The 12831-nt window shown below is 40.3% G+C and overlaps 1 protein-coding gene across 1 annotated transcript in view; it reads right to left on the bottom strand.

Annotated features, from left to right (window-relative positions):
* The window catches only part of GRIN3A (glutamate ionotropic receptor NMDA type subunit 3A), a 74017-nt gene that overhangs the window by 28812 nt on the left and 32374 nt on the right, over positions 1-12831 (bottom strand). Inside the window, exon 3 of the mRNA XM_075137186.1 lies at positions 8289-9336. Within this exon, the coding sequence (XP_074993287.1) occupies positions 8289-9336 (1048 nt within the window). The remainder of the gene's footprint in view (positions 1-8288; positions 9337-12831) is intronic.

Here is a 12831-nt window from a genome sequence, read left to right as displayed (position 1 = left end):
TGAGAACTGTAAGATAGTAAGTAAATTATTGTAGGAAAAATGGATAGACTGAGGAAAAAAAAGGGATGTAATTCCCAACAGGCAATAGATCACTGTTTCCAGTTGTAGTTCAGCCGCACAAAGCAGCTGTAAAAATGCTCGAGACTGAGTCACTTCATCAGCGATGTTCTGCTTCCTACTTGTAAAATAGGGCTAATACTGCTCTAAGACAGGTGAAGTCCTTTTCAAATCAGAAGCAAGGGAAGGAGAGCTGTTTGGCTGAATAAATGCTTAAACTACCAAAGAGACATGGGAGATTTCTGATTAAATAATCCCCCTTGTCCTTCCATCCCGAGTCTCAAGTCTGCGGCTGAAAAGCTATCACAGTCCTCACAATCAACCGAGGGCTGGAGAGGGAAACCTAATGGGATAGTAGCTTAAAGTGTAGGTAGCTTTCTCGCCTTCAAAACAATAATCTTCCAAATCCTTTTTCTTACCAATTTCTCCCGCACCAGCTGTTGCTGGTTGATTAGGGCAACACTGTCAGTCCTCCCGACCCCTGGCCATATGGCAATTGTCCCCCAGGTACCAGGGCTGAACACAGTCCTCTGTGGTGACGCTGTCTAAACTTGTAAGGCAAGGCTAGTGCTCTGTGGTTTCCAGGAAAGGAACAGACAACGGTTTCGTGTTGCAAATGGGTCACCAGTTACTAGGACAAAGAGGTTTCCAATTGCAGATCGTGGAACTGTCTACCAGTGCAGCCCCAATTTCTTAAATATTCTTATCTGCTATTGGCTTTTGGTTCAAAAGCATCAAATGAAGGAAATCAGAAGGAGTCCTTTGTTACTGACAGATCCAACATTGGAACTAAATGTTATTTTCTTTTCTTCTTGGAATCCATTTGAAACAGTGAGGCATGTGTTAAGCACGAAGTGTAACAGAAAAATGATGGGCTCATTTGGATGCCTTGACCTCTTGCACAGTGAAATATGGACAACAGTATTTGACTTTACCTGGTGTTCAGTCAAATCTTATTGTACTCAATGAAAACTACTTTTTTTCTAGAGGGCTTGACCCCTTGGCATCCCTGAAAGCCAGGGGATCCGTGTGAGAGCTGCGTGAGGACTTCTATCACTAGCAAGGTGAGCCAGGCTAGCATCCAGGTCTCTGTTTATAGATCACAATGGCTGTGAATTTTGTGAACAATAATAAGTATCCTCAATGCTGCTAAGTCAGCTGTACGACGATCTTCCATCTACCAGGCGATAAGATCAACCTTATGCATCTTCTCTGTTCTCTGCTCCTCTTTGCCAGTTACTTCAGGAAATCTTCTCCTCATATTTCTCTGCTTGCATTATTTCTTGCAAGGGTCTGAGCCCCATCTATGATGCAGGTGCTATTTCTGGTGGTGGGCTCGCTTCCCTTTTTTTTTAAATGACATGACATATAGGTATACTGCAGCTTGAGAGTGAGAAACTGACGTGCAGGCAGCTGGGAAAATGCTAAAACATATTAATTCCTTCTGGTGCTCAAAGAACAACCTTCATGACCTACACCACATCAAATGAAGACAGCAGGACTTCTTCCCTTCCACCCCTACCACTACATTCTTTGGATCAAGCAACTAGCATGGTGAGGTAAAGAGTGGTCAAGACAGTAGGTGACAGTACAAGACATTCTATGTAGGTGAAGACCTGGAGCAGTGGGGGTTAATATGCAAAGATACCGAAAGGGTAATTGTTGGCAAGAAGGCACAAAAAGCAGCTCTCGATGGGAAAGGAAACTTGGTTTGGAGAACATGCAGTGCATTGTCTGATAAACTGGAAATCAGAATGATAAAAATCCAAACTAGACATATTCTGAGCCTCCAAAGCTGTAACTTTGCAAGAAAGCTTTAATGAGGTGACAGGGAAGCTAAACAAGTCAAGTGTTCACCGCCATAAATTGCATGGGGAAGCTAAAGAAGCCAAGATGGCTCCATAAATTGCAGGTGTCTCTCATTCCCGTATGAGATTGCTCTGCAACGCCTGTTCTTTATTCTGACTGGAGTTTGATACTTAATTTCTCCTTTGTCTGAGATTTTTTCATTTTGGTCTCTGTCACACTTAAAGTCCTCTTGAGTTCAAATCCTTCACAGACTCATTAATACTCAGAAAAACACCATGTATTAATTAGCAGGCTGTGATGCTGTGAGTCATGACCTTCCTGTGTCCAATAACTTCCTGCACAGAAACGCATGCTGTATAAATTTTGCAGCCAACTTCTTTTAATTGTAAAAAGAAAAGAATTCTGCAGTCCTGTACAGATACTAAACCCCATGGGAGCAATAAGATTTCTGTTAACTCCACTGCGTTTGTTGCTTGTTTTTTTGCTATACAATTTAATGCATTTAATGCATATTTAAATACATGCTATTTCCTTATATATTTAATACATAGCAGTGCAAGTGGCACTCCTTATAATGATTCGTCTTAGGTTGCTGCACTGAAAGACCATGGCAATCTTTAAAAGCATTTTCCTCAGTGTAATTCTTACAAGGCTTCCTTTTCTCAGGAAGAAAGTTTATCAATAAACACACAACAGTTACGGCCTCACTTTAAAGCTTGCTGAACTTGAGGGAAAATATCATTAAATGCAGGGGTATTTGAATTGTGCCCCTAATGATGAAAAAGGCCTATAAAGTGGCTGAATCTTTCTTTTTCTATAGTTTGGTATTGCTAAAGCTCATCTGCAGTTACTTGACAGTTGGTATTTCTGGACTGTGTTAATACGTCTAACAGGGAGTTTTTAACTGATATAATAATGGCTATAAGGCCTCTAAATCAACTGAGATTTTCATAAATCAGAAATGAGAGCTTGCATCCTCACATTTTTTATTTTAAATATAGAAAAAAAATCTGGGAGATTGTACATATTGAATTGCTGAGTAACAAAACTTCAGAAATATCTTGTTTGGATTACTCAAAGTGCTTAGTTTCATAATAAAAAGATGGACAGCTCATAAGAGCAAGTATTCAGACAATGGATTGGAAGAGAAGCAGAGATTTCGGAGGACTAATCCCAAAGAGTGCCAAGGCTGTTTAAAGGACCTGCTGGATGGGGCTTGTCGGAGTGATTGTAGGTTCTGCAGTGTATTCCTTGGGGCATCTACAGTGTTCGTGAGACATCGGTGCTGGCCATGCTAGTACAGCACCACGCATGATGGAGAGACGTAGGCGCTTTCAGGGAATGGTTTGGGTGATCTTGTCCTAAAGCAAGTGTCTTCAACAGCAGCCCAATGTGCCTACCTCTCCCAACTAACTGTAAAAGCGTATTAGACTGCGTAAATCATATGTAACGTCTCCACTGCAGACATGTATAGTTAGGTGAGATAACACAATGGAATTGCTGATGGGATTCACAGGTGTAGCCCTTTTTGTTAAATGAATCTCAACAGGTTTGATATATTCTGTCAAAATACAATGTGGAAAGGAACTTTGCCATTGTCAAAAGGTGTTTTGAAGATGATCCAGAGAAGTAAAAACATAATCATAGTAAACTAACAGGCATAGCTACTCAAGTATATTGTAAAGATGGCAAAGAAAAGCTGACAGCTGTCACAGAAGTGAGAATGGTCGGATAGCACCTGAAAAGCTCATTATATTGTTGAAAGAATGACACTTTTAGCAAACAGAAAGGCCAGGCGTTGGACCACCTTATGGAAAATCTGTCCAGCTCCTCAGCTTCTGCTGTTGTGTGCTTTCTTGTTGGCATGTTTGAAATTTTTCTTCCATCCCCTGGGCTTCCACAATTATTTTGCCTCAAATAATGTGAACTACTCAACACATTCCTGACTTTACGGTGCATCTCCAACATGTGCTCTCGCATTAGAAGCCTGAAAGCAAAGTCCCTGCTTCAAGTCCCCCTGCCACTAAAAAAACTCTCTCCCTGGGAAAATCCTGTAATCCAAGACCCTGTTTTTGGATTTGATAATGAAGAGTTTTACTGGATCTGGGCTTTAGCTGCAGGCTCGCTGGGCAAAGGAAGACACTGACACTGCTATGTACTTACAGGTAATTTCTTCTTTTCCCTGTCTGTGGCACTGAGACCTAGATTACTCACGTGCAGATAGTACTGCTTTATGGAAACCATACTGGAAACTGAAACATAAAATAAGTGGATTTATCACAAGACCGGCTAAAAGAGACAACAGCCATAAAGATATATGCTTCTGAAGCAGAACGGTAGCAAATTCTCTTTTTTGTATCCAGAAAAGACGACAGTGGCCAGCTGTCCTAGACTTATCTGTCCCCACCTGCATACCTACGTGCTCCTCTAGCACCAGCTCTGTTTTAAGGAGTTAATGTGCACTGGCCCTAGCGAAGGGTAAAAACTGGGTGGTGGCTGAGTATAATGTCATCACCAAGGGGCTGAGGAGCTATACAACAAACAAGGCGATAAGCAGGTTTGGGAGATGTCAGGGATCAAGCCAGCTGTCTCCAGGCCATTACAGGCAGGTAAGACAAACGATCAGACCAGCTCAAAGGCAGCCTGCTGGTTTGCATGCCTGTAGGCTGAATAACTGACCTTGTAAAGAAGTCAACTCGTACAACAGCGTACCTGGTGGGCCAAGCACGCTGACAAAGAAGAATGTTGTAATTTTTTGTGTATCCAAAGATGTGACAGTAGGAGAAAAACTGAAATAAGCCTCTGGGATTCAGACGAGAGAAGGGATAAAAGCAGTATAAAATGATCCAAATACAATGTTTTTCCTCTATCTGGAAACAACCTTTTAAACGTCTTTGCCATGTAATGTAGAGAGCTTCCTAAGAGGGAATCAGGACACTGCTGCAACTTTCATCCAGGTGAAAGGCACGTTCATCCCGAAGCTATCCTCTTGTGCTCCAACAGCAGACTAAACACGTTCAAGTGAGTTCCTTCCCTAAAAGCTGTGTTTGCCAGTTTCCACTGGCAAGAGATGATGCTCTAAAATGTGTAAGATTAGAAAATGAGGGAGAGAGGGCAGCTGTGGCCCAAAATTGCCCATTCTCTTAGAAGAGTAAGATTTTAAGGTTGCAGGACATTGTTTTAATATTTCTGCAACTTACTGGCTATGTTGTAGCTCTTACTGTAAAAAGTCACCTGAAATGTGACCTAGTAAAGGGAGTTGCCAGCTTTCATGGATACTCCAGATGTTTTAGTGACTCACCCTTGTTAAGATTCTTACATGGAAAATACACACTAAATTTCCAAAATTCAAGACATATTCCAGGAACTTAATTCTCCTGCCTCCCACTGCTTGCCTTCTGCTCTGGTTTGTCTTGCCTCACTGGCCGCTTCTCCTTTCAGCAGTGTGATGATATTTCTATATTCCCTTACTTCTACTTCTATATCGCTAGTGTTTAACGGTCCAACTGAGGTCTCTCTAATTCCATATTCCACTTTAGCTTGTGATTAGTGGTTGAACGGCAACTCATTTTCTTTTGATTTCGGACGAAAACGTTGTACCTTCAAGACTTCAGCAACAGGAGGACCATGTTTCTTTTGCTGAGCTGCAATGAGCAACTGCTAAAACACTGTACTGCTTGGTCCATTAAACATCACTGTTGTAACATGAAGTTTTCTAGAAAGGCAGATGCTATTTATTCAGGCTGTATCTAACCTTGTGTTTTTTTAACCAGAAGAGAGAGCACAGATATTCCTGGCAATACTGACTTTAGATACCAGGTTTCTAATCTTGGAAAAAACCTTTCAATTTTTCCCAACTTGCCTTCCTTCCTGACTGTTTGCAATCTCAGATGGGATTTGCTGTTTGTGGCTGCCAGCCTGAAGAAATTATATGTCTTACATCACCTCAAGAAGGTTGCTCCTCTATTTTGGACTTTGTTTTTTAAATACATTTCAAAAACACAGTACAAGGGCATATGTATCCTGAGAGCAGCAGGAGAATGTTTAAAAGTATATTAAAATTAAACAGATTATTTCTGCATTCTGCTGCCTTCTTTTTGAAATGAGTCTCCACCACTGAAAAGAAAGAGGTATGCAGATCTGGAACAAAACCCATAAAATCTTTAAGAAACTAACTAAAAAATGGCGCATGTACCTCTGCAACTGTTGTGCCCCAAACATTTCCTAAACCTAAGCTTTAAGTCTTAGAAAGAACTTTGAGGCTTTGTGTGAGAAAATGTTAAACCGGTACATTTTCTGGTATAACTACTCTTACAGACTAAGACTTTGGAGGCAGATGCATGAATGAAATATATGAAACTATATTGTAGTTCATGTAATGGCAGTTAATCCTCTTCCATAAAATCTACCTTGTCTTATTCCCACATTGGAAGCTGGTAACTACTCAGAAGCTTACGTCTAGTCCATGAAGCAGAGAAGTGCCTGTCTAGTAAAGGCCAGTAATGCCACTGATTTAATGGTTACTAACCATGGGTCACCAGTGTTTCTGTTCAGGACTAAGACCTGTGTTTGCAGCACTTGATATATTTCAATAGTCTGCGCTCAATTTTGTAACTCAACAGTCAAGCTTTACAGCGCAGCTTTAGAATAATTTCATTTCTTGCAATTGCAGAAATTTCCCAATACCTGTCTCAGGAACTCCATGTGTGGTCACAATAATGATGCAGAAAAATAAGATGTAATCTGATGCGTCTTGATTTGATGGATTAGGTGATGCCCATGCAAAAAGTAGAGGACTAACCTCATTTTCAAGCCAATATTATGGCTCACACAACAATTACTGTAACAGAGAGATGCCTTGAGCTGGGGAAATTCAGCCGAAAGCTCTCACTTGCTTATTCAGAATGCTTTGAATAAAATAAATACATGATTCCTGGACTTTTGTGGTTTAAATTGATGAAGTTATTAATGTGGTATTTATGATATTTTTTCTGGAAGGGGATGGGCAGATTGTTAGTAGCAATTTGCTTTAAGCCATAAATCAATTTTAGAGTGCCTCAGGCCAACCATAAAAATTATTGTTCTTTGTTTAAAATATTTTTGGTAGAAACAATCTAGATAACGTTGGAGGAAGTGAGTCGGAAGTCGTACTCACAAAGTCAAAACTGTATGGTCATTAGTCTGAATGCAAGGTTTTACTAACATAACAGATGGAGCTTGGCCTTTGCTGTCTGGAGGGACATACATAACCTTTATTTACACAATTTACAAAAGCAAAATAAATGTTCAGTTCTTGAGTTCATAAAATGACTTCTTCCAGTGGCACAATGTTGCATCAATTCAGTCACCTGAGACAAATTAATGGCGGATGGTTTCAAAGCTATGTACCAGCAGTTAGGTCATGAGTATAAAACTGTGGACAATAAAATCACACCTTCACTGGAGAAAGTGCCAAACAAACAAGGGAAATTTGCTGTTGCCTCCTTGTCCCCTAGAGTGACTGTCAGGTGAAGAGGATGCCTGCTCTTGTGTCACCTGCAGCCAAGTATTCTCTCTACAATCATTCTGCACGCATGTTTTCATGATCATTACTTAGTGGCAAATATAATTAGAATACTCTTATAAAATGACTGTACTTAAATTCCAACTGAAGATCCCTTTATCCCCCCTTGGGAGAGAATGGATGGAGGCAGTCCCAGTTCTACATTTTTCCTTGCCTTACCAGAAAGTACTAGGAAAGCTGAGCTATTTGCAGATGGGTTGTCTACAACATAATTCATCTCCTCATGACAGTTCCCCAGCAGAAACATCAGTGCAAATCAAATGTTTGACTACTTGTGAAGTGAATTTCACTTGATGGAATTTTTTTGATGCAGAAGGTATGATTTTTCAAAAGATTTCAGTTCTGCTCCATTTGATTTAGCATTCGTGGAGAATTTTGCCAGTAATGCCTTTGTAAGCACCGTTATGGTCTGTGAAATACTTGCAAAATCCTACCTAGAACATCAGTGGTCTTGTCTTCATGCTGTGTGGTTGTTTTGTTTGAGTCAATCTCAGGATGACTCAAATCACTGAATTGATCAAAGCCACTACAGCTAAAGGGACTTCAGAACTGAAACCTAACCCTTAATCTGCATGTAGAAGCCACTTTTCTTCTCTGTAGAGGGCAACACCAAAATCCTTCACCTTCCTCCTCACCCTCAATCTTTGAAATCCCCCCCTTACACTTCTATTGATGTTTAAAGATCCTCTCTCACTGAACTTTTCTACTGAAGTGCTGTCAGATGGTAACTAACTGTAGTGCAACTGCTGTTTTGCACACAGATTGCTTTCTGATTTTATTAGAAACCATAAATTATGCAGCAATGAATTCTGACTGGGAAGAAGAAAAGGCTGAGTTAATAACAACAGACATGCTTTACCTTTGGGTCGTGTATTCCAGAAAGCTCTTCATAGATCTTCTCTCCTACCATGACAGCAGCTAGGTTGGCTGTATATGTGGACAAACAAAACAGACAGAAAATAGCCCACAGATTCATTAAAAACCTTCCAGTCCAGCACTTGGGGGGTTTGATGGCAGCTGTTCTTCCAAACAAGATCGCATAGCAGACGTTTAGGGCAGAGGAGAAAGAGAAGACTTTATTCCTATTCCTTCCCTTGGGGGTCATCCCAAAAGGACTTTTCCACTCATATAAGGTGAGAAATATAGCTGTGATGTGGAGAGCAACAAATATCCCCAGCCACATAGTCCAGTGAAGTGGCCACATAAAGGCTCCAATAGGAGCTGCTGTGTCTCTGGTCCTCACCAAGATGCCCAAGCTGGTTGAAAAGAAAGGGCTGGTGAAATCAATCACTTGGCTGCGGGCAGTGTTAATGCTAAATGACGTCACTGCCATGTGAGCTGTGCCAGCAAGAAGGTCTCCCACCAGCCCTGTCCAGTGGCCGTTCTTCCAGGCTCCATATTTTCCATCACCAACAATATACAAGTCGAAATCAAAATTCATATCCTCAGCTAGCTTCTCCAGCAGGTCAATGCAGTAGCCATAGCAGCACTTCTTCAGCTCAATAGGAACAGTGTCATTCCCTCCTTGAAGGGTTTCAAACAGGTTATCCAGCACGGCTGAATCACTGGTCAAAGGATCCAGGCACAGCTGCCCTGCTGGGCAAAGACCTTCATCATCTACATCTCTTGTAAAGACGAATGGATGCTCAATGAGAGTTACCACTCTGAGGTGCAGCCGGGTGGGGTGTTGCATGTGATTTTTATGTCTCTGGGCCTGTTCTGGCCATATCCCATAGTCCATGATTATCTTTCCTTCTTGCCAGCTCCCCAGACGAGTCCACATTGGGTTCCCCACAGGGTCATGCTGCAGATTCCAGATGAAGAAGTTGTTTTCAGAGCTGACAATGGAGGAACCTTTCACCTTAATGTGGCCACTGAGACCATCAAAAGTTGTGTTGGCTAAAAACCTGTTGGAGGGAGAAAGCAGAGTAATCAGAAGTAAATACATCAGCTGGCAACTGAAGTCATCATGCTAAAGCATATGCAGACACCATGAATCTATGTTTAAGAGAATAGACTGGGGATGTTGTTGAACACCTGGATCATTAACAGCTTTCCTACGGCACGACGAACAAGCCACTTAATTTATAACTAAAGTCCTTGGGAATGCTTTCCTACGTATCTTACCTAATGTAAATGAAAACTCTTCAGGAAAGATATTCTTTTTACTTACTAGAAAAAATGACTGAGAGAACACCAATTTTTTCAGTTACCTTTGCCTCATAAATTAATGAAACATAGGTTAGTTCTAAGCTGTACTCACCAGATCTGTAGTCAGTTTCCTAGATAAAAATATGTACGAAAATGGAAGAGTGGAAATTATGTATGAAATGTCCTTCCAAGAAAAACCCTGTAATCTCAGTAAGATCTAGCTTACATAAGAGCGGCTGCTGAAGTGCTGTCCACAGCTTTCAAGCACACTGAAGTGAACCAATCTGGATTCAAAAATGCAAATTTGGCATTGGTAAATCACTGTTAGCCACTTCAGAATGAAGAAAGGGACTCAGTGAAAGAATGGTTGCCCTAGGACAGTCAGTTTTAATTCTTACAAAAAAAAGAAGTTTCTTAAAATATCTGCAAAAGTAATGTTCTTAAAACAATTTTGACATTGTAGCAGGTCTCATGAAGTGTGCTAGTTTTGCACTGCACATTTTGCATTGAGATTTCTGGGCTTTTACTATTCCAGATATTCACAATAAAGTTAAATATTTCCTTTGAATTGGGTGGCGATGTTTGCTAGTAGTTGTCCTCCCTGTATGTTGAATTCAGCTTCTGGTAAGGCATTATCAAAGAGGCTAAAATGACATGGATAAAGGAGCAGGAAACTGAGAAGGAAGTAAGTGTTATAGGGAGAAAATCCTTTTTAGTGTAAAGACCATGACCAGCTGAACTGCACTCTGTTTATAAGAAAGCTGCTATGCATTTTGCAGGGGCTGTAGAGGGACCCTACTAAGAATGCGTAAGCCTTAGTATGGTGATTCCATTAAAAACAACTGAGTTAAATTGCTGCTAATATGTGTAAGGTAAGTCAGGCACTTACTTGTCAGTAAGAGGCATTCAGAAGACAGACTATTTAGCTGTCATAGTAGAATATAACACCTCACATTAGTTCTGGGAATTGGATGAAAGCAAGTATTGAAAGAAGAATAAAGGTTATAGCTGTCATTCCAGCCTCAGTAAGCAAGACATAAACTTTAAGTAATGTTAATTGTTTATCAATAGATAGAGCAGATAAGAAATAACCTTAAATTGGTTTGAAAAGGATAAATCCACAGCAATTGTGTGTGCATGCATACTTCTGCCCGGTCTCTACCCTTTGTTTTGATGACTTTTGATGATTTTTGATGGGGTTTCAGCAGTTAGAACTCTGGACTGTGTATGTCTCAAGATCATACCAGTTTTTGTCCTCAGCAAAGGGTAAATTTACAAAACTAAATAATATAGTTTTGAGTGTGGTTGTGTGTGTGACAGCCTTCTCTGAGATGGCTTAAAAATTCTTCTTATGCAGTCTGTTTTGAGCAGGTTGAGTTTGGAGAAAGATGGTACAGCCAATACTGCCAAAAGCAATTGGTCTGTACACGTGTTAACTTGGGCCTGAAAATTATACTTAAAAATGCACACAGATGTTTATAAATGGGACAAACACATAAATGTGGTTCTCATTTTTAAAATCCTTTACCACTTAGCCTAGTGTTAGCTAAATAATATTGTAACTTCATTAATCAGTGGTGTCTGCCACTGTTGGACTAGTCCTTTCCTCCTACCCTGTGTTTCATATTTGATGATGTACTTGCCTGTTTGTGTATGTAAACACTATCAAGACAAAGTTTACAGGGGAAGGCAATCTCAAGCACTAAAGAAAGATTTATCTGCCCATAAACTTATCTGGTTTTTAATCTCTCCTCCTCAGCCTTTGTAAAAAATTGTGCAACTTCTTCCTTACAAGCTTTGCTGGGCTTATATGCTGAAGCCATCACTATGACAATAACAGTAAAACCATTGCATGTATAGATACATCTGCATGTAAAATTTTGAAAGAATTGTTTAAGTGTGGAAAATAGTGTTAACAGTTCAGAAAATGCCAAAATTGAGGGAGGCAAGTCCTCAGATGGAATAAGCTAGCAAAGTTGTGATGAATTTGGCCCTGCATTGCTACTACAGCACGACTTGGATATCAGAATGCTGCAGACCAGGTGCTTTGGGAGTAGAGGAAGCTATGGAATAATGCATTAGATTTCTTTCCTACAGGTAGAATGAGAACAGTGGAATTTATGCACTGTGTTCCCTGACTTTCACTGTAGAAGTAAGTGTGCCCATGAGGGTGAATCAAGCCCTCTGTACCTGTCCTGTGGTTGAATTGTGTTCGAAGCGGTTACCTGAGATATGTAGTAGCATTTAAATGTATGACTTTGCTACCTTATCGAGTTAGTGGCTTACTTTTGCAGCTGATTTGCATGTTCTGTATTTTTGGTAGTGACAGGACATTAATCAAATAAATGAGGGGAACCATGTGGGAGATACATTTCAACAACACTGTGTTTTATACGCGAGTGGCTATGGCTGCTAATCATTTGCATACACTGTATGCAGCACTAGTGAAACTCGTGCCAGGGACTTCACGTAAAAACTCCCTTACTCAATAATTTTAGGAAATAGATAAGACTATCTGACTACATTATTTAAGCCAGCAATCTCTAGTGGGAATCTTTGGGAACTGCAAGTGCTGACTATTGCATAGACACACTGGCAATATCTGAGCAGTATCGTTTCAGTAGGGCTACTAACAGATTTGTATGGAAAGACGATTTGTACAAATTTCAGGACATGAAGGGCCAGATCCTCAAGTCTGACAGCTGAATTAATTTCCTTGATGATCAACAGATGATGATCACACCAATAGGCTGTGATAGCTGTATCAAAGCTTTACTAGTGTCACTTCAGTTTGACCAATGAGTCCAAAGTGTGTCATTTGCTCATTTCAGCTTTGTTTTTCACGTGCTTTGTTTTAAGACTGCTCATTAGACCTGTAGCAGTACTACCATATTCCAGCAGTGATATCTTTGTAGTACCTTTAAGAATGATTTAATTAAATGATTTCATTTTATTTCAAGCTTGATGGCTTGGTCATTCACATCTTTCTTGGAAAGTTTACTGGAGGCAAGAACTAGAATGGGCAAGCAGATAGCAAGCTGCTGAAATTACCCAAGAAGCAGAGTTAAAGCTATAAGGCTAGTTAAAGCTCTAAGACTAATTAAAGCTATAAGACAAGATGAGGCTTTGAAATTTTAATGCCTTGTTTCGTCAACAAGGATGCTCCCATGATCAGGCAGGAATAGATCAGGGAATCGATCTCATCATAAGAGGAATGAAGGATGGAGACTTACAACAGTATAATCTTCAGG

This window comes from Calonectris borealis, chromosome Z (genome assembly GCF_964195595.1).
Source record: "Calonectris borealis chromosome Z, bCalBor7.hap1.2, whole genome shotgun sequence".
NCBI classification, from domain to species: Eukaryota; Metazoa; Chordata; class Aves; order Procellariiformes; family Procellariidae; genus Calonectris; species Calonectris borealis.
The sequence above is the reverse complement of the archived record's forward strand: the minus strand, read 5'-3'. Positions and strand labels throughout refer to the sequence as shown.